At 35.7% G+C, this 26056-nt stretch overlaps 4 protein-coding genes across 12 annotated transcripts in view; 3 read left to right on the plus strand and 1 right to left on the minus strand.

Moving 5' to 3' along the window:
* LOC107657266 (E3 ubiquitin-protein ligase TRIM39-like) overlaps nt 1-1619 on the plus strand; it is a 9761-nt gene extending 8142 nt beyond the window's left edge. The window contains exons 7-10 of the mRNA XM_016445298.1: nt 505-556; nt 678-704; nt 945-971; nt 1087-1619. Of these exons, the coding sequence (XP_016300784.1) occupies nt 505-556; nt 678-704; nt 945-971; nt 1087-1619 (639 nt within the window). The remainder of the gene's footprint in view (nt 1-504; nt 557-677; nt 705-944; nt 972-1086) is intronic.
* Nucleotides 1620-2527: 908 nt separating this feature from the next.
* LOC107657291 (major facilitator superfamily domain-containing protein 8) lies at nt 2528-13375 on the plus strand. Of its 6 annotated transcripts, none has more exons than XM_016445330.1 (15): nt 2528-2642; nt 2760-2833; nt 3292-3326; nt 5512-5584; nt 5972-6045; nt 6444-6487; nt 7459-7699; nt 8344-8457; nt 8620-8764; nt 8933-8991; nt 9106-9214; nt 9297-9431; nt 9755-9858; nt 10619-10845; nt 10951-11878. In XM_016445330.1, the coding sequence occupies exons 4-15, from the start codon at nt 5529-5531 to the stop codon at nt 11167-11169; spliced, it is 1527 nt and encodes a 508-aa protein (XP_016300816.1). In that variant the 5' UTR covers nt 2528-2642; nt 2760-2833; nt 3292-3326; nt 5512-5528; the 3' UTR covers nt 11170-11878. The 6 variants fall into 6 exon arrangements, 3 of the variants coding, with proteins under 3 accessions (XP_016300816.1, XP_016300817.1, XP_016300815.1); XR_001630670.1 differs by lacking the exons at nt 2528-2642; nt 2760-2833; nt 3292-3326 and adding exons at nt 12345-12427; nt 12678-12757; nt 13300-13375 and having other exon boundaries at nt 5213-5584; nt 10951-11172; XR_001630669.1 differs by lacking the exons at nt 2528-2642; nt 2760-2833; nt 3292-3326 and adding exons at nt 12345-12427; nt 12678-12757; nt 13265-13338 and having other exon boundaries at nt 5213-5584; nt 10951-11172.
* Nucleotides 12249-26056, minus strand: zcchc4 (zinc finger, CCHC domain containing 4). Of its 3 annotated transcripts, XM_016445328.1 has the most exons (13): nt 24095-24507; nt 23872-23990; nt 22238-22320; nt 21805-22083; nt 21552-21632; nt 16250-16322; nt 16013-16160; nt 15452-15552; nt 15239-15360; nt 13597-13672; nt 13473-13524; nt 13246-13378; nt 12249-12742 (listed from the first exon to the last, which is right to left on the minus strand). In XM_016445328.1, the coding sequence occupies exons 1-13, from the start codon at nt 24186-24188 to the stop codon at nt 12646-12648; spliced, it is 1458 nt and encodes a 485-aa protein (XP_016300814.1). In that variant the 5' UTR covers nt 24189-24507; the 3' UTR covers nt 12249-12645. The 3 variants fall into 3 exon arrangements, with proteins under 3 accessions (XP_016300814.1, XP_016300813.1, XP_016300812.1); XM_016445327.1 differs by lacking the exons at nt 23872-23990; nt 24095-24507 and adding exons at nt 25421-25539; nt 25644-26056 and having other exon boundaries at nt 13473-13672; XM_016445326.1 differs by having other exon boundaries at nt 13473-13672.
* On the plus strand, nt 16173-20952 carry LOC107657292 (tripartite motif-containing protein 14-like). Of its 2 annotated transcripts, XM_016445332.1 has the most exons (8): nt 16173-16235; nt 16584-16656; nt 17043-17215; nt 18626-18715; nt 18941-19171; nt 19275-19294; nt 19456-19598; nt 20275-20952. In XM_016445332.1, exons 1-8 carry the CDS (start codon nt 16194-16196, stop codon nt 20865-20867), a joined length of 1365 nt encoding a protein of 454 aa, XP_016300818.1. In that variant the 5' UTR covers nt 16173-16193; the 3' UTR covers nt 20868-20952. The 2 variants fall into 2 exon arrangements, with proteins under 2 accessions (XP_016300818.1, XP_016300819.1); XM_016445333.1 differs by lacking the exon at nt 16173-16235 and having other exon boundaries at nt 16319-16656; nt 16985-17215.

A 26056-nucleotide genomic window follows, 5' to 3' on the forward strand; every position in this document is an offset into this window, starting at 1 on the left:
TCTCTTTGGATTTGAGACTTTAGTCTTTGCAACTTTACAGATCTTCTTTATGCACCAAGAGCTTGTAACACTTCAAAGAGAAAGGAAAAATTGAAATCGCATCATATGACCCCTTTAAATGAGCAAAGTGCAAGAGAGCAGCATTGGTTTACAGCCTGTGACCAGTTATTGCAGTCTGTGATGTTTGAGCATTTGCATTTGAGAGACATTTATTATGTACTGTAAAACATTATATTAAATTGTGTTTGTTTAATAGTGATCAAAAATCATTTATTAAATTGTGATTTTAAAAATCATAACTTTTTGGGTTGAAATATGGTTTGATCAGCATGTTATCCGTGTAGTAAAAGTTTGGTGGAAGGTCCAACTTCAAACAACAAAGTCTGTAAATACATCATATCATGTCATTTTAATCCTAATACAGTCTAAGTGATACAGGGTGTCTCATAAGATCCCTTTATTAAAATTTCTTGCTGCTAATTCATGTTTTAATATTAATTTTAGGGTATGGTTCCTCATCTATGGCTTTCAGCTAAGCAACGCACCTGGAAAGCTGGTGAGGGAACCGAAACCCAACCTAACCTAAAATGAATAAAGCTGAAAATATGAATAAAGCTGAAAAGTACATGAATGAATATTAGTAACTTTCTTCTTGGTTCTTTTTTGTTTTCAAACAGGCATGCCACGATACATCCCTAATTCAGGTAACTATAACTTTTATTAGACCCCATGGAGCACATTTGAGATATTAAAAAACAATAGCATTTCTATGACTTTCCAAAAGAGGAAAAAAAATTGAGAGAGAGATTGATTAGGGTCAAAAGAAAGAAAGATTTCAAATTTGAGTTAAATATTTGTCTGAAATTTTATGAATAAAACAAAGTATAGTGTTATAAGTGTGCATTTAAAAAATGAAGACTCAATATTTTTCTCTTTTTTTTCAGTCTGGAACTGGATTGTCAGTGCAGGAGGTAAGTTTATATCTTTTAAATTTGACCTTCCCCCCCAAAAACCCTTCACTCCAGCATTAACAAAGAAGTGTTAAATGCATCAGTCCTAATGCCCTCACGTCCTTCTTTCAAATAGCTGATGTAACTCTTGATCCCATGACCAACCAAGCTTGGCTGCAGCTCTCTGATGACCACAAGAAAGTTCAGGAGGGCTTAACAGAGGCCAATCTGCCTTACAGCCCTCAGCGTTTTGACAGCTTGCCCTGTGTCCTAGGCTGGGAGGGCTACATGAGTGGCCGCCATTACTGGGAAGTGGAATTTGCAAACAATGGTTATTGGAAAGTTGGAGTGACAACTGCTTCCTCAAAGAGGCATGGCCGCTTTCCAATGAATCCTTCTACTGGTTATTGGGTCCTGTGGCGCAGCACACGTCAATTTTTCGCATGCACCAATCCCGAAACAGCACTGCCACTGCTGCTGGTGCCCCAAAGGATGGGAATATACACTGATTACGAGGAGGGGCAGATTTCCTTCTACAATGCAGAGAACAAATCACACATCTACACCTTTACGGGACACTTTCGTGAGAAGCTGTACCCTTTCTTTGCCCTGCTTGATGGCAGGGGAGTTATAACTGTATGGTCTCCTAAAGAGCATAGCCGCTTTTAACAACAGAGCAGGTTTAAAAGATCATCTTTCATTCTTTGCCATATAAAGCCAAATAAAAATAGCGACCTTTCCATTTAGATCAATCAACACTGTTGTGGGCTGGACCTGCTCAATGAGAGCTATTAAAACTACAAAGTAAAGATTTCAATTATTTCCTCAAAATGATTGCTACACTTATGTATCTCTTTATTCATTTATATAATGATTATAAAAATGTATCTATGCTTGTCTACTTTCATGTATGCAAGTAACAGTATGTGTTTTGACACAAATATTTAATGCATGTTGTCTCTGTTCATCCTGCAACCATCAATAAGATAACTACACAATATTTATTGTATCACTGTTTATGTGTGAATAATGTCTATTCAAATGTTAATCTTTCTATTTTTATAGTAGCTCTGGCTGATTATACATATGTAGTCTATTAATAAAACATAAAATACAGGTCACCATATGTCTTCTTATTGCACTGCATGTTGTACTGAGAACACACCTATAATTTAAGTCAAACTGGATTTATTTGACAGTTCAGCTTTTATTAAAAAACTAGTCATTCTTAAAATATTTTTTATGTGCATTTGTGCTCAGACTGAACAGCAATGGGGTTAGAAAAGGACATTAAGCAAGGAGGTGGGCATCCTTTCTTTCTACATCTGTCCATAGAAGGCAGCTGGACAGAGTGAAAATCCTGTAAGTGATCTGTTGATAAAATATAGCCTCATCATTTGCGTTATATATCACTGGCAAAGACTCATGAGCCTTTGAAAAGCAATGCAAAGCATACTGTAAAATGAACGCTTCAGGTTTTCTTCAAAAAGAATCCCCCAAATTACTGAGAAAATGCTTGTTTTATTTTGTTAAAAAAAAATCTACACTCTCCCTACGAGCACGAGACCTGACCTATAGGATTGGGCAAACAGACTGTCAACACAGTGGTATAACCAATCAAATCCTCTCTTTAGCCGGGAGGGCGGGACATTTAGTGGAACGTGAAACTTATTGCCGCTGCTCATTAAAACGGTATATGTTCTTCATTGTTTTTGTACACAATTTATATTATCCGTCTTTGTAAATATGTTAATTGCATATTTGTTGTTATAATTACCATATCTTACCAAACGATTTTGCTTCTTTTAGACGCTAATAAAACCGATTGTGTCCAAAATGGAGCACAGGGAACGGAAAGAAACAGCACCGATATTCATGACAAGGTTTGTTGTTGTGACATTAATTCATTTTCGTTTGTTACGCTGGGTGGTGCTGATAGTGCACAACAAATACATAATGCCAACAACCACTACAATTAGCCTATTGTTACTACTGTAAATCCATAGTAAATTAATATGAAATCTCAATTAAACCATCTTAGAAACCTTCACAATCTTTTCAAAATCCAAATCCATTTTTATTACATTTGTGACTAATACTAAGTTACCACAATTCTATTGTAGTACCAATTAACTTATATGGTGTTCTGATGGAACCTATGATTGCCATGATACATTTTCCCAAGTTCAAGATACAAGCTCACAAGTTCAAGCTTATCTTATTTTTTAAATAATAAAAATTAAATAAGATGAAATAAAATGAAATAAAATTTCATGACAGTGATGCCACTGCTGTAGCAAGACTGTTTACCACTTTGAGTTTGTTCCTTTGCTTGGTTTAGACTTGGGTCACAGCTGAGAAAGCCACTTTACACAAGTAAGTAGATCCACGGGATAAAAAGCAAACTGTGTCATTGTTTCGTCTGCATGGTTCATCCTTATCTCACTGACATAAATGCTGCTGCTGCTCTCACACCTATTCACATCATCGCCATCTTCACATTTGTCTTCAGCTCCCTGAAGTGTGACCTTCCCCTAAAGCAGGGGGTGTCAAACTCATTTTAGGTTGATGGTTGGATCAGATAAAATGTCCCCTTGTGTGGGCCGAATTGTTAAACATTAGTTTGCTCGCAATAGCATTACTATTAACCCTACAAACTACAATATAATTTACAGGAAAACTAGGAAAACTGACCCCCCCCCCCTTAGTTTAAGTCTTTGGTTCTTTTAATTGTGATGATTTTTGGCTCACATTTAACAAAAACCCACCAATTCACTAAATCAAACAAATTAGAATATGGTGACATGCCAATCAGCTAATCAACTCAAAACACCTGCAAAGGTTTCCTGAGCCTTCAAAATGGTCTCTCAGTTTGGTTCACTAGGCTACACAATCATGGGGAAGACTGCTGATCTGACAGTTGTCCAGAAGACAATCATTGACACCCTTCACAAGGAGGGTAAGCCACAAACATTCACTGCCAAAGAAGCTGGCTGTTCACAGAGTGCTGTATCCAAGCATGTTAACAGAAAGTTGAGTGGAAGGAAAAAGTGTGGAAGAAAAAGATGCACAACCAACCGAGAGAACCGGAGCCTTATGAGGATTGTCAAGCAAAATCGATTCAAGAATTTGAGTGAACTTCACAAGGAATGGACTGAGGCACGACATTCTAATTTATTGAGATGCACCTGTATTATGGACTCTCAAGATGTTATTGTTTGTTTTTTTGCAAAGTGAGTAATATGTCATCTCGCACATCATTAAAACAACAATTATGATATTACAGTAGAAAACTTTTTCCATTCCACGTTTCAGTGCATCTCATATTGTCGTTTAATATTGCACTTTTACAACACGAAGCCAGCAGAAAAAACAATCCACACACGGTCAAATGCTTTTACAACACAAAATGGGTTGCGATTAAACATGCTGGTCGGCGTTGACCTCACAGAACAAATACCTTTCTTTCCATTTCTTCTGAAGTACAGTATCCGCCTTTCCAGGTTAACTTTCTTCTTTTGGACATGTTTAAAATCACAAGTAGCCTAACTTGCCACACAAGCATCAGTTACAATGCAGCTAACATCACTTATGTTCCGCTTTAAATTAAAAATAAAAGATTGTAGCGAATACACATTATGTAAATTTCAATAGAATGTTTTATTTATTTTATATTATCGTTCAAATCATAACGTGGGCGGGATTGTTTGGCCGTATTCGGGCTGTGTGTTTGACACCCCTGCTTTTAAGATTCCAGATGCACCTATTTAGTCCTGTTCCGCTTGTTTACAATTTCTATTCCTAAAATGCTGTCAATTATTTGTCTATCAACTGTTACTATCACGATCACAAAAATGTTCATTCATCCTGCTCTTGACATTTTATTCACCACTTGGTCAACATGCACATGTTATTAATCCAGTGGCAGATTGTAATGTTTAATTATAGAACTGTACTGATTGCATTGCTTGATATCTTGTCAAACATATATATTTCACCAACACTACAGCAGGTTGGGAAACTGGTGAGCACTGGAACCAGATCTTGAATCAAATCTGACTTTTCCTTGGAAAATTATTAGTTTTACCATCATAGGTGGGATGTTTGGTTCTATCTATCTATCTTTCTATCTATCTATCTATCTATCTATCTATCTATCTATCTATCCATATATACATATATATACATATATACAATAATCAAAAGAAAAGAAAAGAAAAGGGACTTTTGGGACCTTTATTTTGAAATCTGGATGTCGCGGTTGTATTGTGTTTCTCACTGCTCACGTGTGACAACGTTCAGATGATTCAAGTTTGCGCTGAATCAACAACACCAATGGACTTTAGACTGCGCGTGAAATAACGCCAAATTACTCTTAACACTACTGTGCCTATAACAGCTAAAATGGGAATATTATACAAAGACCTGAATGCGATTTCGAGATATCTGTTGTGCAAATCTAGACAGTTTTCAGTCAAGTTAACTTGATTATAAAGAGCATGTCGATGTAAAGAGCTGACCTTCAATGAACTGAGTCGTGTCGTTGTTTCATTTTCGCAAGCTGCTTAATCACTAATAATGTCTCTTGTGGAGTCTGACGAAAACACTCCGCTTCTCAGAGGCGATATTACAAGGTAAGTTTTGATAATTGCATTTGCAATGACGCAGTCTGGCAGGGCTGATGTTGTTTTCTGTTCTGAAATGATGTCTGAATTGAAAATATTTAGCTCGAGCAATCTAACAATGTTGCCTGTGGGTTATGTCACAAGGGCATTTCTGTCACTAATGCACAACATGATGATTAGTTCAAAATAGATTAAGTCATGCCAGTGTGAAAGTTTAGGTGTGAAGATATGAATGTTATATCATTCATGAGCTCCTGTCATAATACACGACACATAACATGCATAATGCATGCAATCATTGCAATTAAATAGGCTTAAGTGTATACCTATTAAGTGTAAACAAGCAAGAGCTATGATTGTTATTTATATATCCATGAATGTCTTTTCCTCTGTAAGTGGTGGGGATGCAGACAGAAGCCGCTGGAGGTCCATCAGGGTCATGTACTTCACCATGTTCCTTAGCAGCGTTGGTAAGAAACATGTTCTTACTCTCTCACACCCATATTCCTGCTTTGACTGTGTTACTGATCAGATTACAGTAAACACTGCTGTGCAGATGTATTGTGCTGTCTGGTTCAGTGAACAAGCATGCATCCAACATGCATTCATTTCAAAGCTGAAAACCTGCTGTAACCTGCAAGATGTTTGTGCAATATCAGGACACGCTGTGTTTAATTGTACACTGTGCAGTGTAATTCAACATTTTATGCCTTTAAACCTCATAAAAAATAGTAAAACGAGGGAATCTCTCTGTACAGCTGTTGCAATTACAATAGATAGATAAATTAATGTTAGTTGCATTGTTTGTATAGTATAAAGTGCATGCGTGTAATATGTATCACTGATTGCATTGTTTTTTTTTTCTTAGGTTTTACGATTGTCATTACTTCCATATGGCCCTATCTGAAGAAAGTAAGTGTATTTGCATTTACACACACTATATTACATAATACTTAGGCTATACATTTTGTAAGTTGATGCATTTCTTGGGAATCAAACTCGGGACCTTGGTGTTTCACAGCATCACGTTCTACTGCTTGATTTACAGAAACTATGTGTATTCTATGCAGCTGAGGTTTGAGTGAAGTGAATGTTCATTAGTATGGCGGTTCTATAAATTCTGTGCAGAGTATGATTCCCTGAGATAAGCTTGATGTACAAACTGGAAGTGAAAGAGGGAAGTTGGTATATGTGCGTTTCATTTCTAAGAAAGTGTACCAAAGATTCCTAAATGCATCAGCTTGAAACCTGTTGAATTTTTAGATCGTGATTTTCCCCTGAGAATGTTAAATGTTGTCTAAAATCTGTAGAGGTTTCAATTCTGTTAATGAATGAATATATACACAGGTGCATCTAAAAAATGTAGAATATCATTTTTTTGGTAACGCATTTCAAAAAGTGAAACTTTCATATATTCTAGATTCGTAAAAAAAGTAAAACATTTCAAAAGTTTTTTATTTTGATGATTAGAGCTTACAGCTCATGAAAATCAAAAATACACTATCTCAAAATATTAGAATGTTTCCTAAGATACTAATATATATATATATATATATATATATATATATATTAGGATCTATATATTCCTAATTTATATATAAATAAAACCTGAGATCCGATTTTTAAATGTGTCCTTTGTCTAGACTATGCTTAAGTGTGTGCAGTTAGAGTTAGGATTATTCAGGGCACTACACATACATTTTTAGTACATTCCAAATGTTATTTTGTTTTATTTAAATTTATTTAAAAAATAGTTTATTAAAAAATAATTTTTTTCGCGATTGCTCGGTTGACTGAAGCCAGTTGCACAGTAATTTTTCAAGCCTTGTTAGTCTGTGACTGTCTTGTAAATCCATCAGTCATGCTCTATATTTCTTTTTTAGATTGATGAAAGTGCAGATGCCAGTTTCTTGGGATGGGTGGTTGCTGCATATAGTTTGGGTCAGATGGTGGCCTCACCCCTCTTTGGACTGTGGTCCAATCACAGGCCTCGACGAGAGCCTCTAATCTGCTCTATATTCATCAATGTCTCTGCTAACATTTACTACGCCTATGTCTACCTACCTCCCTCACACAAAACAATTCACATGCTTTTGGCTCGTACATTTGTGGGCATTGGAGCAGGTAAACTTATATACACATATCTCACACATACGTTATTTTAGAGAAAGAAATTAATACTTTCCTTCAGCAAGGATGCATTAAATTGATCAAAAGTGACATTTTATAATGTTACAAAAATCAATTTCAAATAATTGCTGTTCTTTTGACCTTTATATTCATTAAAGAATCCTGAAATCTTGTATTAGGGTTTCCACAAAATAAATCGGCATATTAAAATGATTTCTGAAGGACCATGTCGGCTTTGCTATCACAGAAATTACATTTTAAAATATATACTATAGAAAACCGTTATTTTACATTTTAATACTATTTTACAATATTACTATTTTTTACTGTATTTTTTTTATAACTGCAGCCTGGGTGAGCAGAAGAGACTTCTTTCAACAAAAAAAAATCTTACGACCTTTTTTTTTTATTTTTTTTAATTTTTTTTAAGATATATACTTTAAGAAAATACTACTATAATTAGCTATTCAATATAATTAAAAATTCTAAAATGTTTATTTTACAAAAAACTTCAGCAAATGCTGATGCAATTATTATTTTATTTATTCATTTAATTATTATTCTAACAGTTATTATCAAGCACAAGGTAAAGTATTTTATTTATATGCATTGTTAAGGTCCTTTACCCTGTCCCGTAGGTAATGTAGCAGTTGTGAGGTCCTATGTGGCTGGTGCCACTTCCCTGAAGGAAAGAACCAGTGCAATGGCAAACATGAGTGCCTGTCAAGCTCTCGGCTTCATACTTGGCACAGGTTTGTGTGAAGGCAATAAAAGCATGTTAGTTGCAGAATGCATCTGAACTGAGAATGGTCTGCAAGAACAGTAATTGTTCCCAACTTAGTTTGATAGTGTCTTTTTAATAATTTAATAGGGCTCATTAACTTTAAAAGATGTTGATTGCGTTAATTTCTCAGCCCTGCAGGCTGCTTTGTCATTCATTGGAGAGACTGGCGTCAGTGTGAATGTCATCCAGCTTCAGGTTAATATGTACACTGCTCCAGCGCTGTTGGCAGCCTGCTTGGGGATCATTAACATTCTGCTGGTTATATTAGTCTTGAGGTAATGATTTAACCTCGGTATTTTATAGCAGTTGGCAATAGTTGTATGATAGCATATAAATGCATAGACATTTGAGTGTTTTATTTCAGGTTTGACCTAAAGCTTACATTATTTGACTGTACTTGAATTAAGCAATGCATAGAATTGAAAATGTTTTACATTATTTAGGGAGCACTGTGTGGATGACCATGGAAATTATATCCGTGCAATTAACTACACCTCAGAAGGTAAGATATTTATTTTATGGTTTAAATACTTTAGCAGTGTACTGTTGCATTATAGTGGTGTCACTGTACAGTATATAGTCTATTTTACACAGTGCTTTGTCTTTCTGCCTTTAGAGCAAGTAGATGTGGCTCCTGAGGCAGAAGGTGATATTGACCAGATCACAGTGTTTGCATCAAATGTCCTTTTCTTTGTCATTCTCTTCATTTTTGCTGTGTTTGAAACGTAAGTGGTTATACTTTAATCTAGACTCATTTTTAAAGGCTCATTTAATTAGTGCATATCCATGTGTAATTTTTCCCTTCAGTATATCTACTCCTCTATCAATGGACATGTTTGCATGGACAAGGAAAGAAGCTGTTTTGTACAATGGTATCATATTGGCTGCCATTGGCTTTGAGTCCATCCTCGTGTTTGTGGTGGTAAAAGTGGTCTCAGCACGGTAAAAAATGTTTAAGATTTTTTTCCTAGTAATTGCTCTTTCTCTATTGCAGTATCTCATGTATTTTAAATGTTTTGAAGAACCTTGAACATTTAGACCTGTTTTTTTTACTTCAGTTTGACACATCTCAAGCTTATGGTGCCATAAAACCTCAATAAGTCATTTTAGGAAATCTTTGTGTTGGTTGCATTTTTTTCTGCTGTACCCAACTCATATAATGGATGTTAGCAGTTTTTGAAAACATGACTTCCTCATTGCTCTTACAGGCTGACTGATCAGATCTCAGATAAAATCAGTTCTTTTTTTGGTTGTGTTTTTTTCAGGGTAGGAGATCGGCCACTGCTACTTGGAGGCTTGATTCTCATATTTGCGGGTTTTTTTATCTTGTTGCCATGGGGAAATCAATATCCTAAAATACAGTGGGCAGGTAAGGTATCTAAATAACTCAGCAAAGCTGGTTTCCAAGTTATTTTATTATTAAAATAGCAATATACACTACTTTTGAAAAAGGGTTTTAAATAAATAATTTTTATTCCGCAAGGTTGCATTAAATTGATCAAAAGTGACGGTAAAATGACACTTTATTTTACAGTGTCCTTGTTACATGTTATATTTACTTGCTGCAGTAATAACAGTAAATTATGCATAACATGCAACTAAACCTAAACCAAACCCTATTCCTAAACCTAACCACGTGGTAAGTGTATGTTTTTTTTAAATAATATTACTCAGTACTTCAGTGTTTAGTAACACTGTAACTAAGGCACCTTAAAATAAAGTGTAACCAAGATTTCGATTTCAATTAAATGCTTATTAATGCTTTTCCTTTATCCTGGTTTCTGCAAAAATATCAAGCAGCATGAATGCTTTCAACATTGATAATGAGAACTCTTTCTTGAGCACCAAATCAGCATATTAAAAAGATCTTGTGACACTGAAGACTGGAGTAATGGCTGCTGAAAATTCAGCTTTGCTATCATAAGGATAAATAACATTTTAAAATATATTCAAATAGAAAAGTTATTTTAAATGATAAAATTAGTACTGTATATTTGATTTAATAAATGCATCCTTGGTGAGCATAGGAAACTCTTCTAAAAGCAAAACCCCACACTTTTGAATGCTAATGTACAGTATATTACAATTGAAATGTGTGTATATTAAACAAATATTATCCCCATTAACAGACATTCAGAATAACACTATGCCAGCAATACGACTGGCACCCACTCCACCCTCAAACACTTCTCTGGAGCCCACTGGATGCCCATACGAACAGGCCTGGTGCTTGTTTACCCCTGTAATTCACCTGGCACAGTACATTACCTCTGACATCCTGATTGGAGTGGGCTATCCCACATGCAATGTAATGTCCTACACTTTATACTCAAAGATACTAGGCCCCAAACCACAGGTAAAACACTTTTCTTTTGAAATTTCTCATCTCCAATTAAAGTAACACAATGATTTCTTAAAATGAATGCTATTTATCCTCTTCCCCAATTGTGTGCGAACTCAGGGGGTTTACATGGGCTGGCTGACAGCATCAGGAAGTGGTGCGCGGACCCTCGGGCCTGTGTTTGTCTCTCACGTCTACACCATCCTGGGACCCCGATGGGCCTTCACTGTCATATGTGGCATAGTACTAGCTGCAATCGTTCTCCTCAGTGCTATGTACAAACGACTTGTCGCCTTCTCCATACGCCACGGAAGGATAGAAGACGAATGTCATGACTGACAGGTGCCTCCACCAACTACTAAAGGACAGTTTACAGAAGTGGGCCTGACTTAAAGATGGAAAACTTTATGAATGTTTTTGTTTATAGATAACTGTATAAATTGTGGAGCTTTTCAAGCATAATCATGATTCTGAAGAGGCTTAAGTAGTTGTAAATGTAAATATCTTTATATCTTCTATATGTTGAACTACAATTTTCCTCGTTAACTAAACTGTGAATTTAACCACTATTGTAGCAGCATGACATGGATTGACACCATATAAAATCGAACAGTGGCAGACTCTAAAAAGTCCCATGTTAACCGCAGTATTAATGCTTGGCAGCTCAATGGGTTATGAAGCATCGCAGATTATAAAGCATTATGGATTATGATTGTTTCGGTTTTAGTAATCTATTTTAATAACTTGAATTTCTGGCATTGTAAAGCATTAACAAATATGTCAGGTGATTTATTTAAATCTGCATTAATGGGACAGGCTTGAAACCGATGTTGAAAGTTTCTTCCTTTTTAATAACACTAAGCTTAAAACATACACTAGGTGCTGAGCATCACTTGACTTTGGCTGCATCCATAATCACTGGTGATTATCAACTACAAGACTACTGTATTTTAAATTCATGCCAAATGCTTTTGTTTGCGTTAAAGCACATAAATTCAAAAGCCCAGAATTTCTTGAGAACTGGGAATAAATTGTTCCTTTAATGTTTTAAAAAAAGTGAAGTATGGCATGCTTTCCAGCTGCTTTGTTCCTGTTTCTACATTAAAAATGATATATTTAACAAGAAATTTGTTTGTCATTTTTGAAAAATACAAAAATGGGTTACACTTTATTTTGATAGTCCACTTTAGGCATTCTACTAACTATAAGTAACTTTGCAACTACATGTCAACTAATTCTCATTAATTTGCAACTACATGTCTGCTAACTCTCAGAGTAGACTGTTAGGTTAGGGTTAGGGTTAGTAGAATAAGTTGACATAGTATGTTGTATGTTGTGGACCCATCAAAAAGTGTTAGAAGATATTAAGCAGACAGTCTACTAATACTCTAATGAATGCTAGTTGACATGTAGTTGCAAAGTTACTTACTGTTAGTAGAATGTCTAAAGTGGCCTATCAAAAGTGTTACCCAAAAATGACATCCATTCCAGTAATACAGTAGTTGTATTCAAAGATTTTATCCACAGATCATCACAGTTTGAGCCACATAAGCAGGAACAAAGCTTCTTTGAAACGTTACTCCATACCAAGGATGAGGTTTGTTCACACAACGCGTCAATTGTACTGAGAAAGTTGTAGTGTAGGATGAGCTTGTGACAAAAACAGGATGCAAGAAGACAACTATGGCTGTACATACACAACAACCTTCTTGTATAGATGTAGGTTTAACACCAGTTAGATGTTTCAAACTTTGTGATCATGATGCAATTTTCAGCAGCCGTAAGCCCATCCTGCAATGCACTGTGTGCGTGAGATCATGTAACTCTTCTTCTCCTCTTGTTCTTAGTTGTGGATTTGCCAGCAATGTGTTTTAACAATCCTGGAGCACCACGGCCACCTGGCACAATCATTCTGTTGGCAAAATGTGTAAGAGAATTATATTAATATTAAATAGACTTGAAAAACCAGTTTGTATGAGTGCAGAAATCAACATATTAAGTGTTATTCCTGTAGAAACATGTTACTACAGTATTGTTGGTATAGTATCTTGACTGATTATTCTGAAAAACTGTTACAGTGTTTATTAATATTTTGAATTTCAAATTTATTTTTTTTACAATTAGTTTAGAATATTTATATTTTTGATTTTTAGTTAAAGTTTTAGTAATTTTGTGTTTTTGTCATTTGTATTATTTTATTTATTTTTTAGGTCCTTAATGTCAATATAGTTTTAAATTTAGTTACTTTAGTACATTAATTTAGACTAAATAAAGTAAGAAATGCTGCCTTGTGAACCAAGTGATTAAAAAAAAAAAACATTTATTTCAGTAACGGTTTATTTTAATTCAAGTAACTTTTTTGTTGTTGTTTTGTTGTTGTTTAAGTTAACTATAATAACCCTGGTTTATACTCACCGTTTATTGTGTTTCTTAGGACAAGCTCTAAGTTTGTGTTTTTGGCTGCCACAGTTGAAACAGCCAGTTTGGCTCTGACCACAAGGGTGATCAGGGAGAGCACAGTGACCACATGAGGAACAATGATGCCACGCTGGAGAGAGAATAAGAGTAGAAAGAAAGTGGTAAGAGAGCAAGAAATAAACACATTAGGAAACATCAGTTTAAATGAATTCAAATCTGCTTACAAGGCTTCACACACCGTCCACATTCATCACAGTGCCTCCATTCTCGCCCATCCTGTGAGATAAATAGGTAAACGTCAGTTAATCTACTCCTATTCCATACACTGAATAAGAAATAAGCATTCACCTTAGATGGGCACGTTTCACACTTTGGGCAGTGTTTGTTTCCTGCGGACACATACCTCTCACAAACACTGCAAAATCTGAGAAAGATCGAAAAAAAAAAAAGTTGTAAATGTTAAATGTTTTAAAAATGTTAAAAAAAAGTTTATAACAGCATTTGTAACTAATTATATTAAAAAATCTAATGATTAAGTGCATGTTTAATCCTATGCAATCAAAATCTGCATTTTTTTTTAAAGGGGTTATATGATGCGATTTCAAGTTTTACTTTCTCTTTGGAGTGTTACAAGCTGTTCGTGAATAGATAAGATCCCTAAAGTTGCAAAGACTAAAGTCTCAAACCCAGAGATATTCTTTATAAAAGTTTAGACTGGTTCACGCCTACCTAAAACGTCTCGTTAAAACACTCCCCCACATGTCTACGTCAGGATGTGGGAATATTTGCATAACACCGCCCAAATGTTCACGCAAAGAAAGAAGGAGTAACTTTATTGTTGCTGAAAAATGGTCTTATATGTTCTGTCGAACAAGCGGCACTAATGATTGGGGGTGGAGATGGGGGAGCGCGAAAAAAAACGTGTGTGTTGATGCGCAGCCTAGAGCCCTGAGCGGGAGTTTTCTTAAGCCCGCCCCCGCTGAATTTCTGACCATTACCGCCTACTCCCGCAACGTGTGTGTCACGCTCCCGCAAATATTCTTATTGTATATATTTCATCAACGAAAATAGTTCCAAATGTAGTAACAGCTGAGCCGCTGTGCATCTCTAAAAGCAAACACAGCCGAGTTTCATTCATGAATGAAAGTGCGTTTTTGAACGAATCTAGTGAGTCAGTGAGTTAGACCTAACTGAAAACATTTATTGTTTTTGTTTTTGCTATTGATTGTCATTCATTTATTTGTTTTATTTTATTTACTATTGTCTTTTTTAGTTAAAATAAGGTCATGTTCACACGTACACGTGCATTTTTATAAACTGAGTTTTTCCTTCTTACGTTTAAAAAAAAAATCTCCTGCCACCTCAGCTGGAAAAAATCCTAGAGGAAACACTGCATGCATTTAAATCTTGTACAAGAACTACAGCAAAAACCAGTTTGTTGCATATTTTATCTATATTTTAGAAATTTTATTTGAATATTACCAGTACTGACTTTGAACACAACTGCTCAAAACTTTTTTTTTTTATGTAAATGTTAAGTGTAAGTGGTGAAATGTTAAGTAATGTAAGGTCTGACACAGCATCATAGTACGGTAAGGGGCGTAACATTTTCGTCACACGCTTGCGGTATTCGGCCAATCACAACGCATTGGATCGCTGGCCAATCAGAGCACACCTCGCTTTTCAGACCGATGAGCTTTGTAAAAATCGATGCGTTTCAGAAAGGCGGGCATAGAGGAGAAACAATAATGTACAGTATGTGGAAAATAATGTATTTTTTTAACCTTAAACCGCATAAACACTTTTCATTACACCAAATACACAAAATAACCTTTAAAAAAAACTACAAAAATAAATAAAATAATGACGTGTTTTGATAGCCACTGCTCATTTGTAATGTTTGGTAACTATTTTAAAAACAATGGATTTTTTAGACTTTTTTATGTATCTCTTCCAAATCAAAAACTCAGAATGCATTATTTTTGTGCACCTGTAACCTTCATCCTCTGGTAGAATGATATCTTTGGGGCTCAGATTGGTGAAAAGTCGAACAGGTGACTGCTTACGGCCTGTCTTTCCGTGTTTATATAGAGGGTGGTTATCATAATCAACCTGAGAATGAAGAATAACACAGGACTATAATACCCTGTAAATTTATTATTATATTTATTAACATGTTTATAACACTATATTCCTATAATACCTGGTAATCCAGCATAGAGAAGGATGGAAAACACTCCAGGATACGGGACTCAAAAAAGTAAGGGAAGATCCAGATCATTGGCATCTGACCTGCATCGCTTACTAAAAATCAACAACAACAGATAAGAATGATAACAGATTATGAAGTGTCCGAGTCGATTTGTTTTTAAACACTTGCTCACCCTCATGCCGTTCCAAACCTGTATGACCTTTATTTCTTCCATGGAATATAAAAGGAGAAATTCAGTGAAATTGTGCTGGTCTCTCCTTTCAGTAAATAGGGGGAAACTGAGGGTTTCAAGTTTCAAGTATGCAAATACCATGAAAGTAATTTGAAGCCATATGATAGCTTTGTGTGAGATCAGCAAACACAATTTTACTTTCGTTTTCCACTGAAGAAAACAAAGCCAAATCGAAGTTGAGGCAGAATTTTCATTTTTTGGTAAACTGTTGAAAACTGAGCATTTATTAATGCATTTTCTTAGAAAGTAAAACATGCACAAGTACAAGTTGTTGCAAAAAAAGTCATACATGGCTTAGGAAAGCATGCCGTTCCTCATACCTTTATTCTGATTTTTCCAGGTGATTGCCATCTGAGAGAAACTGTTGGCTAGTGGCTTCACTAGGCCTCCGAATGGGGGGTCTGTTATCATGACTACCTTGGCTCCTCCCTCTTCACGCAGAAAGCCTTGAAAAAATGTGACCGCTTCCTGCAAAACAGCGTATCATGACTTGCAGTACGTATGACAGCGTACTACAGTTGTCCACATTTGACGTCAAAGGAGGTTTGTTTTTTTACCTCATCATCAAAAAAGTGATGGTTGAACATATTATAGCGGCAGAACTCATCCTGCCCGTAAAACTGGCAGTACCTGAGAGGGCAAAAAAACAGAGGTTGATGCTTGCAAAATGCATGCAATGCAAGTGTCAACATGCATTTCAGAACAGCTCAATAAAAACCATAATCTGCTGCTACTTCCAAACCCTGCAGCAGGTCAACAAGTCTGGAATTGAGCAGACATAATCTTGTCAGCTACAAAACATTGCAAAAGTGTGCACACACACATATGCATATGCAGCAGGCTTTGGCTTGTTAAAAGCGGCTACACACCTTTTTTTAACACATTCCACAGACGAACATAGCAGTGCTTGCAGGAAGACGACGACAACTAAACACATTCACTAATTCTCTTATCCGTCTCTTAGGTAAGTCATTTCATTGCATATTATTCCAGTTACAAAGAACACAACTGTACAAAGAACTGTGTAACTTGATAATGTGCCAATGTTAAGACAGAAGCCGTATGTGCAGGCTGCTCAAAAGTACGATTATGATTAAAATATTCAGCTCCTTGCTTTGGGCTATGCAGATATAAATGCAACTTTTGGCATTCAGTTTGTTTTAGTAAAGGCTTGCTGTGACATTTTATGCATTAGCAAGAAGTCAGAAGGAACTCGTTTGAATGTCCTCTGAGAAAACCAGCTAATTTAGAACATTCTGTACTTTTTCCATTCCATGCATTCGATTCTACAGCCGTACATAAACTACTAAAGTGATGTTTATGATGTTTCTACACATCAACTCCCATTAGCTCAGAGGAGACTAGGAGAGATGGCAGAGGAAGACTTTCGGCCTTTATCAGAGGAAATAAGTTCCTTCTCTCTGGTTACCGAGGCTCGTTCAGGGGCACAAGTTACCCAGCCCTTCCCACGCTCTCCAAAACTGATCAGGAGAACTGGAGCCAACTCTCCAAAACCCTCCGAGGTAATGACAGACCTGCCAGACAAATAAAGCATAAGAATGTGGTCATGCCAGAAATATACTATAGGAATATTGTTATAGTTGTTGCTAAGTTTGAACATGTGCTCATGGGCTGCAACAATGAAAAACAAGTTTGAGACTTTCATTAATGTTCAGAAATTTGGGGTTGGTAAGATTTTTTAAATGTTTAAAGGGTTAGTTCACCCAAAAATGATAATTAGCCCATAAATTACTCACCCTCAAGTCATCCTAGGTGTATATGACTTTCTCCTTTCAGACGAATCCAGTCGGAGTTATATAAAAAATTGTCTTTGATCTTTCAAGCTGTTTAATGCCACTCAGCGGATGTTGCATGCATCAGTCCAAAAGAAGTGAAATAAAAAGCGCCCATCCATAAAAAAAAAAAAGTGTCTCACACGGCTCCAACAGTCCTACACGGAAGCAGCTCCGGGCGGATGACGTATGAGTTCAGTGTTGCGCATGCGCCGGTGAGTCTCGTGAAAACCAACGTTTGTTAACAGGAGCAAAGGAAGCAATTGCGGTGTATGCGCAAAGCTGACCTCCATTCGTCATCCGCCCGGAGCTGCTTCCGTTTACAACAGTGAGCGCAAGCTAGATTCAAGTGATTATTACGTTTTGAATATGGATATTTTTCTTACAAAAACGCATCGATTCGCTACAGGAGGCCTTTGTTCACCCCCCGGAGCCGCGTGAGACACTTTTTTTTATGGATGGGTGCTTTTTATTTCACTTCTTTTGGACTGATGCATGCAACACCCGCTGAGTGGCATTAAACAGCTTGAAAGATCAAAGAATATATTCAATATAACTCCGACTGGATTCGTCTGAAAGGAGAAAGTCATATACACCTAGGATGACTTGAGGGTGAGTAATTTATGGGTTAATTTTAATTTTTGGGTGAACTAACCCTTTAAGGATTGATTTTTTTTTTGTCTTATGCTCACCATGTATCACTGTATACAAGTATCAGTGAAAACAATTATACTGTGAAATGTTATTACAATTTGAAGTAACTGTTCCATTTTAATTTATTTTGATATTTTATGTTATTTCTGTGATGCCAAAGCTGAATTTTCAGCAGCAGTCTTCCGTGTCATATGATCCTTTAGAAATCACTCTAAAATGCTGCTCTGGTGCTCAATACATTTTCTGATTATCAGTGTTAATAAAAGCTGTAATATACAAATATAAAAGTGATAACATCTTTAGGGTTCTTTGGTGAAAATAAAGTAAAAAAAAACAGCATTTATTTTTGATCAATTAAATGCACCCTTGGTGAATAAACATACTAATTTATTAATTTACATATATAAAAAAAATCTTACTGACCCCAAACCTTTGAGTGGTAGTGTGCAGTAATAAATAAATAACTAAAAAATATTGTGTAAACAGCTGCCAGTCTGGTTGGATGACTTGAAGAAGGAGAGGAAAAGAACAGAGTCCCATCTGGAATCAATTAAAAAGCGGCAAGCAAACCTGAATGTAAGCAAAACCCTGTTGGGAATTTGATTTGATGGTGAAAAGTGATCTATCTGACTGGTGGTCGGCATGAATGGCTTGATCAGAAGCAGGAAAAAAATGTATCTTTTGAATAACAGTCTCTGATAATTCATTCCAAATAAGACCAGGAAAGTATACTGAATGTCTGCCTGATAGCTAACTATTATAAATGTTAAATAACTAATGAATCATACACCTCTGCTGAAGATGAGTTCAGAGGCGATGAAGCAGCAGGTACAGGAGTGCTTTGAGGAGCTACATATGGCTCTGCAGGAGGATGAGAAGGCTGTTCTGGACATGATAGAGCAAGACCGCCGGGAGACCAGCAGTAAACTACACCGAATTCTTCAAGACTGGAATCAACACCTCAGTCTCCTGCAGAAACACATCAGCGCTATTCAGTCAGCTCAACAGAGCCCAGCAGAATCCATGAAGCAGGTAACCATCAAGGATGAAACATGCATTTCATGTCGTTGTAATAATCCTGCTGACAAAATGTATGGATCACATATATTCTCTTCTGCATGTTCTCTGCTTTCAGCCGTTTCCTGAGGATTTTACGTAAGGCCATATTTTTCTATTTCATGAATAGTGGATTCTGTGATAGGTCCTTAATACAAATACTTATAGATAACTTAATTATTTTCAAAACAACATGCCTTTCCATGTTCTGTTCGATAGCTAACATGCTGTACATTTAATTCCGATGTATCTTTAACTAGATTGACTAGCTGTCGTAAGAAACTGGACCCAGCTGAAGAGGAGATAAAAATTAATGAAGAAAGGATCCATAAGCTTATGAAGGTTCTTAGGAACATCTCAAAAGATCTGAAAGCCCAGCTCCAACGCAAGAGCCTGCTGCTGGGTACAAAACACTATCAGCCCCTAAAACTCATAAATCAAGTTAATGCTAAATATATTCTATAAATATATATTTTTAAAATATATTATACATATCATGTGTGTATTTATATATACACTGTTCAAAAGTTTGGGGTCAGTAAGATTAAAAAAATAAAAAAAAACTTTTCAGCAAGGACACATTAAACTGAGCAAAAGTGACAGTAGGGGCATTTATAATTTTACAAGATTTCTATTTCAAATAAATTATAAATTCTGTTCTTTTAATTTATCAAAGAATGTTGAAAAAAATTACATATATATTTCCCCAGAATTGTTAATAATTAAGAAATATTTAATATTTTAATATAATTAAGAAAATTCAGCTTTCCATCATAGGAATAAAATACATTTTCAAATCTATTAAAATGGTTATTTTAAATTATAATAATATTTCATAAGTTCTTTAAAAAAAAAAAACATACTGATCTCAAACTGTTGAACGGTAGTGTATATATATCCTGCATACTATAATTTCAAAAAATTATAATTTATGTGTTTGCATAATTTTTTAGACTGTATTATATACTCCATATATCATACTGTATTGAAAGGATTAGCTAATGGACAACAAGAAATGTTCAGAATATGCTGTAAGTAAATCGGAAGTTTCTGAATATTCTTGCATTTCATCTTGACAGACTCCTTTAATGTGGCGATTGACAAACAGACCTGTCACAAACAGATCAAGTTGACCTCAGAAGGACGGGGCCTGTGCCTTTCCTCAGAGGATCGCTGCATTCCCAATGAGCCTCTAAGGTTTGATCAGTTATACTGCGCCTTGGGCTCTGTTGCTGTTACATCTGGCCAGCACTACTGGGAGGTAGATGTGCACTGCTGTCCATCGTGGGCTGTGGGCGTGGCTTATGGCAGCCTACAGAGGAGAGGACGGGACAAAGGTGCCAAGCTTGGAAGGAACAGGTGCTCGTGGAGTCTTGAGTTTCAGAATGGGCATCTCATGGCCTGGCACAACGATCGACATGTGGCACTACCCGTCACAGCAGCTCGGGCAGCACCAAACAGAGTAGGGGTGTTTGTAAAGTATCAGAAGGGCCGTCTGGTGTTTTATGATGCTGAGACTATGAGAACGCTACAAGAGTTTTCAGCAGTGCAAACAGCTGTGTTTGAAAGAGCACATCATCAGTTTACTGAGCCTCTCTACCCAGCCTTCCGCTTTTTTTCACCCAAAGACAAAGGCCATCATCATATGGAAATATGCGATCTCAGTCTTTAATTATTATTAGCAATAATAAAAACAATAAAGTTAATAAACGATATTTATGTCAAGCAGAAATCTTTTGTAACATTGGTTTAGAACATTACTGACACTTTTGATCTATTTAATAAGTCTTTACTGAATAACAGTGTTAATTTCTTTAAAAGACACAAAAATTTTGAACGGTAATGTATATTATATTTCTTAGATACAGGACAATCTTTATGAGCATTAACAGTTATTAATAGTGCAAGCATATAATATATAGGCCTATGTCTTGCACAAAAAAAGCAAAGGTTATCAAGGTAAATTGGAGGAACAGTCTACTCTTCTACCTTATGCAAAACAATGTAAAAAGAGTGTAGTATATAATAAAAATATATACTAATAAATAAATATCAATTCCACATAAAATACTCAAAAAGTCTGGTGCAGAATTTAATTCCGTCTATGTGGCTATTTAAGAATTATGGGTAACACTTTATTTGAAGGTGTCCTTGTTACACGTTACATGTACTTACAATTATAATAACAATAAATTATGCATAATTACATTCAAGTAACCCTAAACCTAATCCTAACCCTAACCATATAGTAAGTACATGTAGTTAATTAATATTACACAGTACTTAAATGTATAATTACACTGTAACAAGGAACCTTAAAAGAAAGTGTAACCGAATTATGTTGTATTGTGTTTACCTGTAATCAATATCCAGCAATAAACTCTTCATTTTAGGACTCTTGCCCTCCATATTCCGCAACTTAATCACCTCATGTAATCTGTGAATGTGTACAAGACAATCTTCAATTATAAAGTTAAAATGTGGAGATATGTTATCGATTGTACATTACATTGGATATTTTGCCAATTTTACTGACAGGAAAATAATTGCACACACTTTACGATTTTTAAAATATAGAAATTTGTATAGCAGTAACTGCTTACACTTACCGCGGTGTCCCAACACAGAGAATGTTCTGGAAGCCTAACCCCAAGAGCATATCCAGGAGGAAATGACAGCTCCGATCCGCAAACAGATATTGTGCATTACTCTTCTTGTTATCTAGAGGACACAGAAGTAGACTGGGCCTTTTCAATCGCTGCACTGTGGTGTCCTCAGAAAGTGCCTTGTGTTTCGCATGATTCGCCCGTTCCCCAGGAAGAATCAGCAGCTGACAGTCCACACAGAACCTTCTCTGCTCCAGCGGGAGAGAAACAAACGCTCTAAATCTGTAGAAGAAACAAACGTACTCATATGAAAGATTTTGTTGAGTCGTAGTATCTCTGGTACTATTTTTCAGTTTTCAGTCATTTCCTCTTTCCATAAACAGACATGCCAGTATCTTATTTGATGAGTGTAGTTTTTAAAATAAAAGTTATGTACCTAGAGCTGTATTCCTGATGACTGAAAAGAGGCATCTTGGAGCGGTTCTGTTCTTCTCTGGCAAGCATCCTTGCCTCAGATATCTGAAGCATAAATTAAATGCAAAAAGTGAATGAAAAACTAGTATTCATACATATGTTTTTGTCTTCTTTGATTAAGGTTTAATTTTTGCTGCATTATGTCTTACATGCTTGTGTTCAGCTGTCATGTTTTTGCTTATTATATTAACCCTATAAAGCTTACTGTACCATATTTGGTACATGCGTTTCTAAACCTTGCTGAAAAACCTGATGTACACAATCTACTACGTGTCTTCTGTTGCCTGATTGATAATTACATTTTTCTATTAAAAAAATAGATACTGTAACAACTTTTATATTTTCATAACTTTCAGATTTGTATAAGGGTCAAAGACATTTTAATGTCCACATCAAAAGAAATTGTACAAAAGTGATTTTATATACATAGAAAACACATTAAATGCAAGTAAAGTGTCTACTTTTAAGGTTTCAGTTAAGTTTGGGGAGAATAAAATGTCAAAATGTGAGTGAAATAATGTTCCATTGTCATCCAGTGTAAAACTTATATTTATGTAAAAATTGAAACAGAATACTTATTCTGACCTGAACGTATTAAAGTATATAAAAGAATAAGTGTGCATACTAAATTTTATTGCATTGAAAATGAGTAAAACTTTATTGCTGACAAATGGCCAAAATGGGATAGTGGCATAGTTTAAAAATTTAAAATTACTATCAAGTAGTATTTGGGGTAAAACTAACTAGTCTTTTAATATGTTATGAACTGATTCTTCTGGTAAATGTGACCCTGGACCACAAAACCAGTCTTAAGTCGCTTGGGTATATTTGTAGCAATAGCAAAAAAAAAAACATTGTATGGGTCAAAATTATCGATTTTTCTTTTATGCCAAAAATCATTAGGATATCAAGTAAAGATCATGTTCCATGAAGATATTTTGTAAATTTCCTACCATAAATATCTCAAAACTTAATTTTTGATTATTAATATGCATTGCTAAGAACTTCATTTAGACAACTTTAAAGGCAGTTATCTTAGTATTTAGATTTTTTTGCACCTTCAGATTCCAGATTTTCAAATAGTTGTATCTTGGCCAAATATTGCCCTATTATAACAAACCATATATCAATGGAAAGCTTATTTATTCAGCTTCCAGATGACCTATAAATCTCAATTTCTCAAAATTGACCCTTATGACTGGTTTTGTGGTCCAGGGTCACAAATATGCCTGACAAGATTGTTACACTGAATGACATTTTAGTGGCTGTTTTTCATGGTAAAAATGTAGCCCATGATATTTATGTTTTGCGCAGAAAAAAAAAACTATTTAATTAAACAGGACACTTTTTAATGTATTGAAAAAACAACAATTCAAAGCTGTATTACACTTATTGTTTTGATGCTTGAAAAGCCTCTTTCGTCTTTGACCCATAACTATTATTTAATGTGAGGCTTTACAGGATTTAATATATTCGTCTTATTTTATTCAAACTTAAGTTTGCTTGTACAATTCTAAGTATTTAATTAAATAACCTTTGTAAACCCGTTAAATTAAAATTGGTACAACAATAAACACTATGTTAATCCTAGTTAACCTTTTCGTCTGCCCACTGAAAAAAGTTGCAGTCTTTTCTGTCCCGACAAGCAGAACACGCGTAAAATCTCCTTCCTTTCTCCTCTCCATTGCCAGTTTTCTCGAACAACAGAGCGGGTCCTGGCAAAAGCACGTATCGATGATTACATATGGTATTAATTAACGTTACATTTTAGAATAAGAAAATTGACACGTCAGCAATAAACGTATAATTGATCTCATACCATGTGGACACCGTGGTGCCGTTTTGTCCCTTTCATTCTGAACAATAACTTCTATTCCGCCACTATCCACGGCATCATCCAGTATTTTACCCATATTTGCCAAAAACCTTACATGTGAGAATCAAACACTCGCATGCTTGACAGGAGGCTTCCGTACATCTAAATGTGTCGCACACATATGACGTCGCCTAAAATAGATTGCGTTTTATTAACGTCTACACCTACCCCAACCCTAAACCTACCCCCATTACAATAATCTAAAAATAGTCATTATTGTTGTACAGTGTGACAACAATTACGCTGTATTGATGTGCGCATGCCCAGCTTCTAGCCGGAGATTCGCTAGCAACCGAGCACCAGTTTGAGAAAAACCTGAACTAAGCGCGTCCAGGCCAGTAAGTCGCGCTAGTGAACATTTTTACTGAACCTTCGCTATTAAAACAGAAGAAGGTAATTGGTGAACACCTGCACCGAGTTTTGTACTGTTTATAAAAAGTTCTGAAGTTCTGTCTTGTGTTGTTATTAGCATGGCTTCACAAAGAGCTAGAAAAGTCAGTCAGGATTCTGCCGGTCAGCCCGACGGGCAGCACAACTATGACCAGAAAATTAGACTTAACGTTACTAAGAGAAAGGAGCTGTTTATACAGCAGTTTGAGAAGGAAGGTCAGTCATACATTACAATCGATATGTGCTCTTTCCTTTAATTTTTGATTATTAATATGCATTGCTAAGAACTTCATTTAGACAACTTTAAAGGCAGTTATCTTAGTATTTAGATTTTTTTGCACCTTCAGATTCCAGATTTTCAAATAGTTGTATCTTGGCCAAATATTGCCCTATTATAACAAACCATATATCAATGGAAAGCTTATTTATTCAGCTTCCAGATGACCTATAAATCTCAATTTCTCAAAATTGACCCTTATGACTGGTTTTGTGGTCCAGGGTCACAAATATGCCTGACAAGATTGTTACACTGAATGACATTTTAGTGGCTGTTTTTCATGGTAAAAATGTAGCCCATGATATTTATGTTTTGCGCAGAAAAAAAAAACTATTTAATTAAACAGGACACTTTTTAATGTATTGAAAAAACAACAATTCAAAGCTGTATTACACTTATTGTTTTGATGCTTGAAAAGCCTCTTTCGTCTTTGACCCATAACTATTATTTAATGTGAGGCTTTACAGGATTTAATATATTCGTCTTATTTTATTCAAACTTAAGTTTGCTTGTACAATTCTAAGTATTTAATTAAATAACCTTTGTAAACCCGTTAAATTAAAATTGGTACAACAATAAACACTATGTTAATCCTAGTTAACCTTTTCGTCTGCCCACTGAAAAAAGTTGCAGTCTTTTCTGTCCCGACAAGCAGAACACGCGTAAAATCTCCTTCCTTTCTCCTCTCCATTGCCAGTTTTCTCGAACAACAGAGCGGGTCCTGGCAAAAGCACGTATCGATGATTACATATGGTATTAATTAACGTTACATTTTAGAATAAGAAAATTGACACGTCAGCAATAAACGTATAATTGATCTCATACCATGTGGACACCGTGGTGCCGTTTTGTCCCTTTCATTCTGAACAATAACTTCTATTCCGCCACTATCCACGGCATCATCCAGTATTTTACCCATATTTGCCAAAAACCTTACATGTGAGAATCAAACACTCGCATGCTTGACAGGAGGCTTCCGTACATCTAAATGTGTCGCACACATATGACGTCGCCTAAAATAGATTGCGTTTTATTAACGTCTACACCTACCCCAACCCTAAACCTACCCCCATTACAATAATCTAAAAATAGTCATTATTGTTGTACAGTGTGACAACAATTACGCTGTATTGATGTGCGCATGCCCAGCTTCTAGCCGGAGATTCGCTAGCAACCGAGCACCAGTTTGAGAAAAACCTGAACTAAGCGCGTCCAGGCCAGTAAGTCGCGCTAGTGAA

This window comes from Sinocyclocheilus anshuiensis, unplaced genomic scaffold, assembly GCF_001515605.1.
Source record: "Sinocyclocheilus anshuiensis isolate Anshui unplaced genomic scaffold, SAMN03320099.WGS_v1.1 scaffold159, whole genome shotgun sequence".
Lineage (NCBI taxonomy): Eukaryota > Metazoa > Chordata > Actinopteri > Cypriniformes > Cyprinidae > Sinocyclocheilus > Sinocyclocheilus anshuiensis.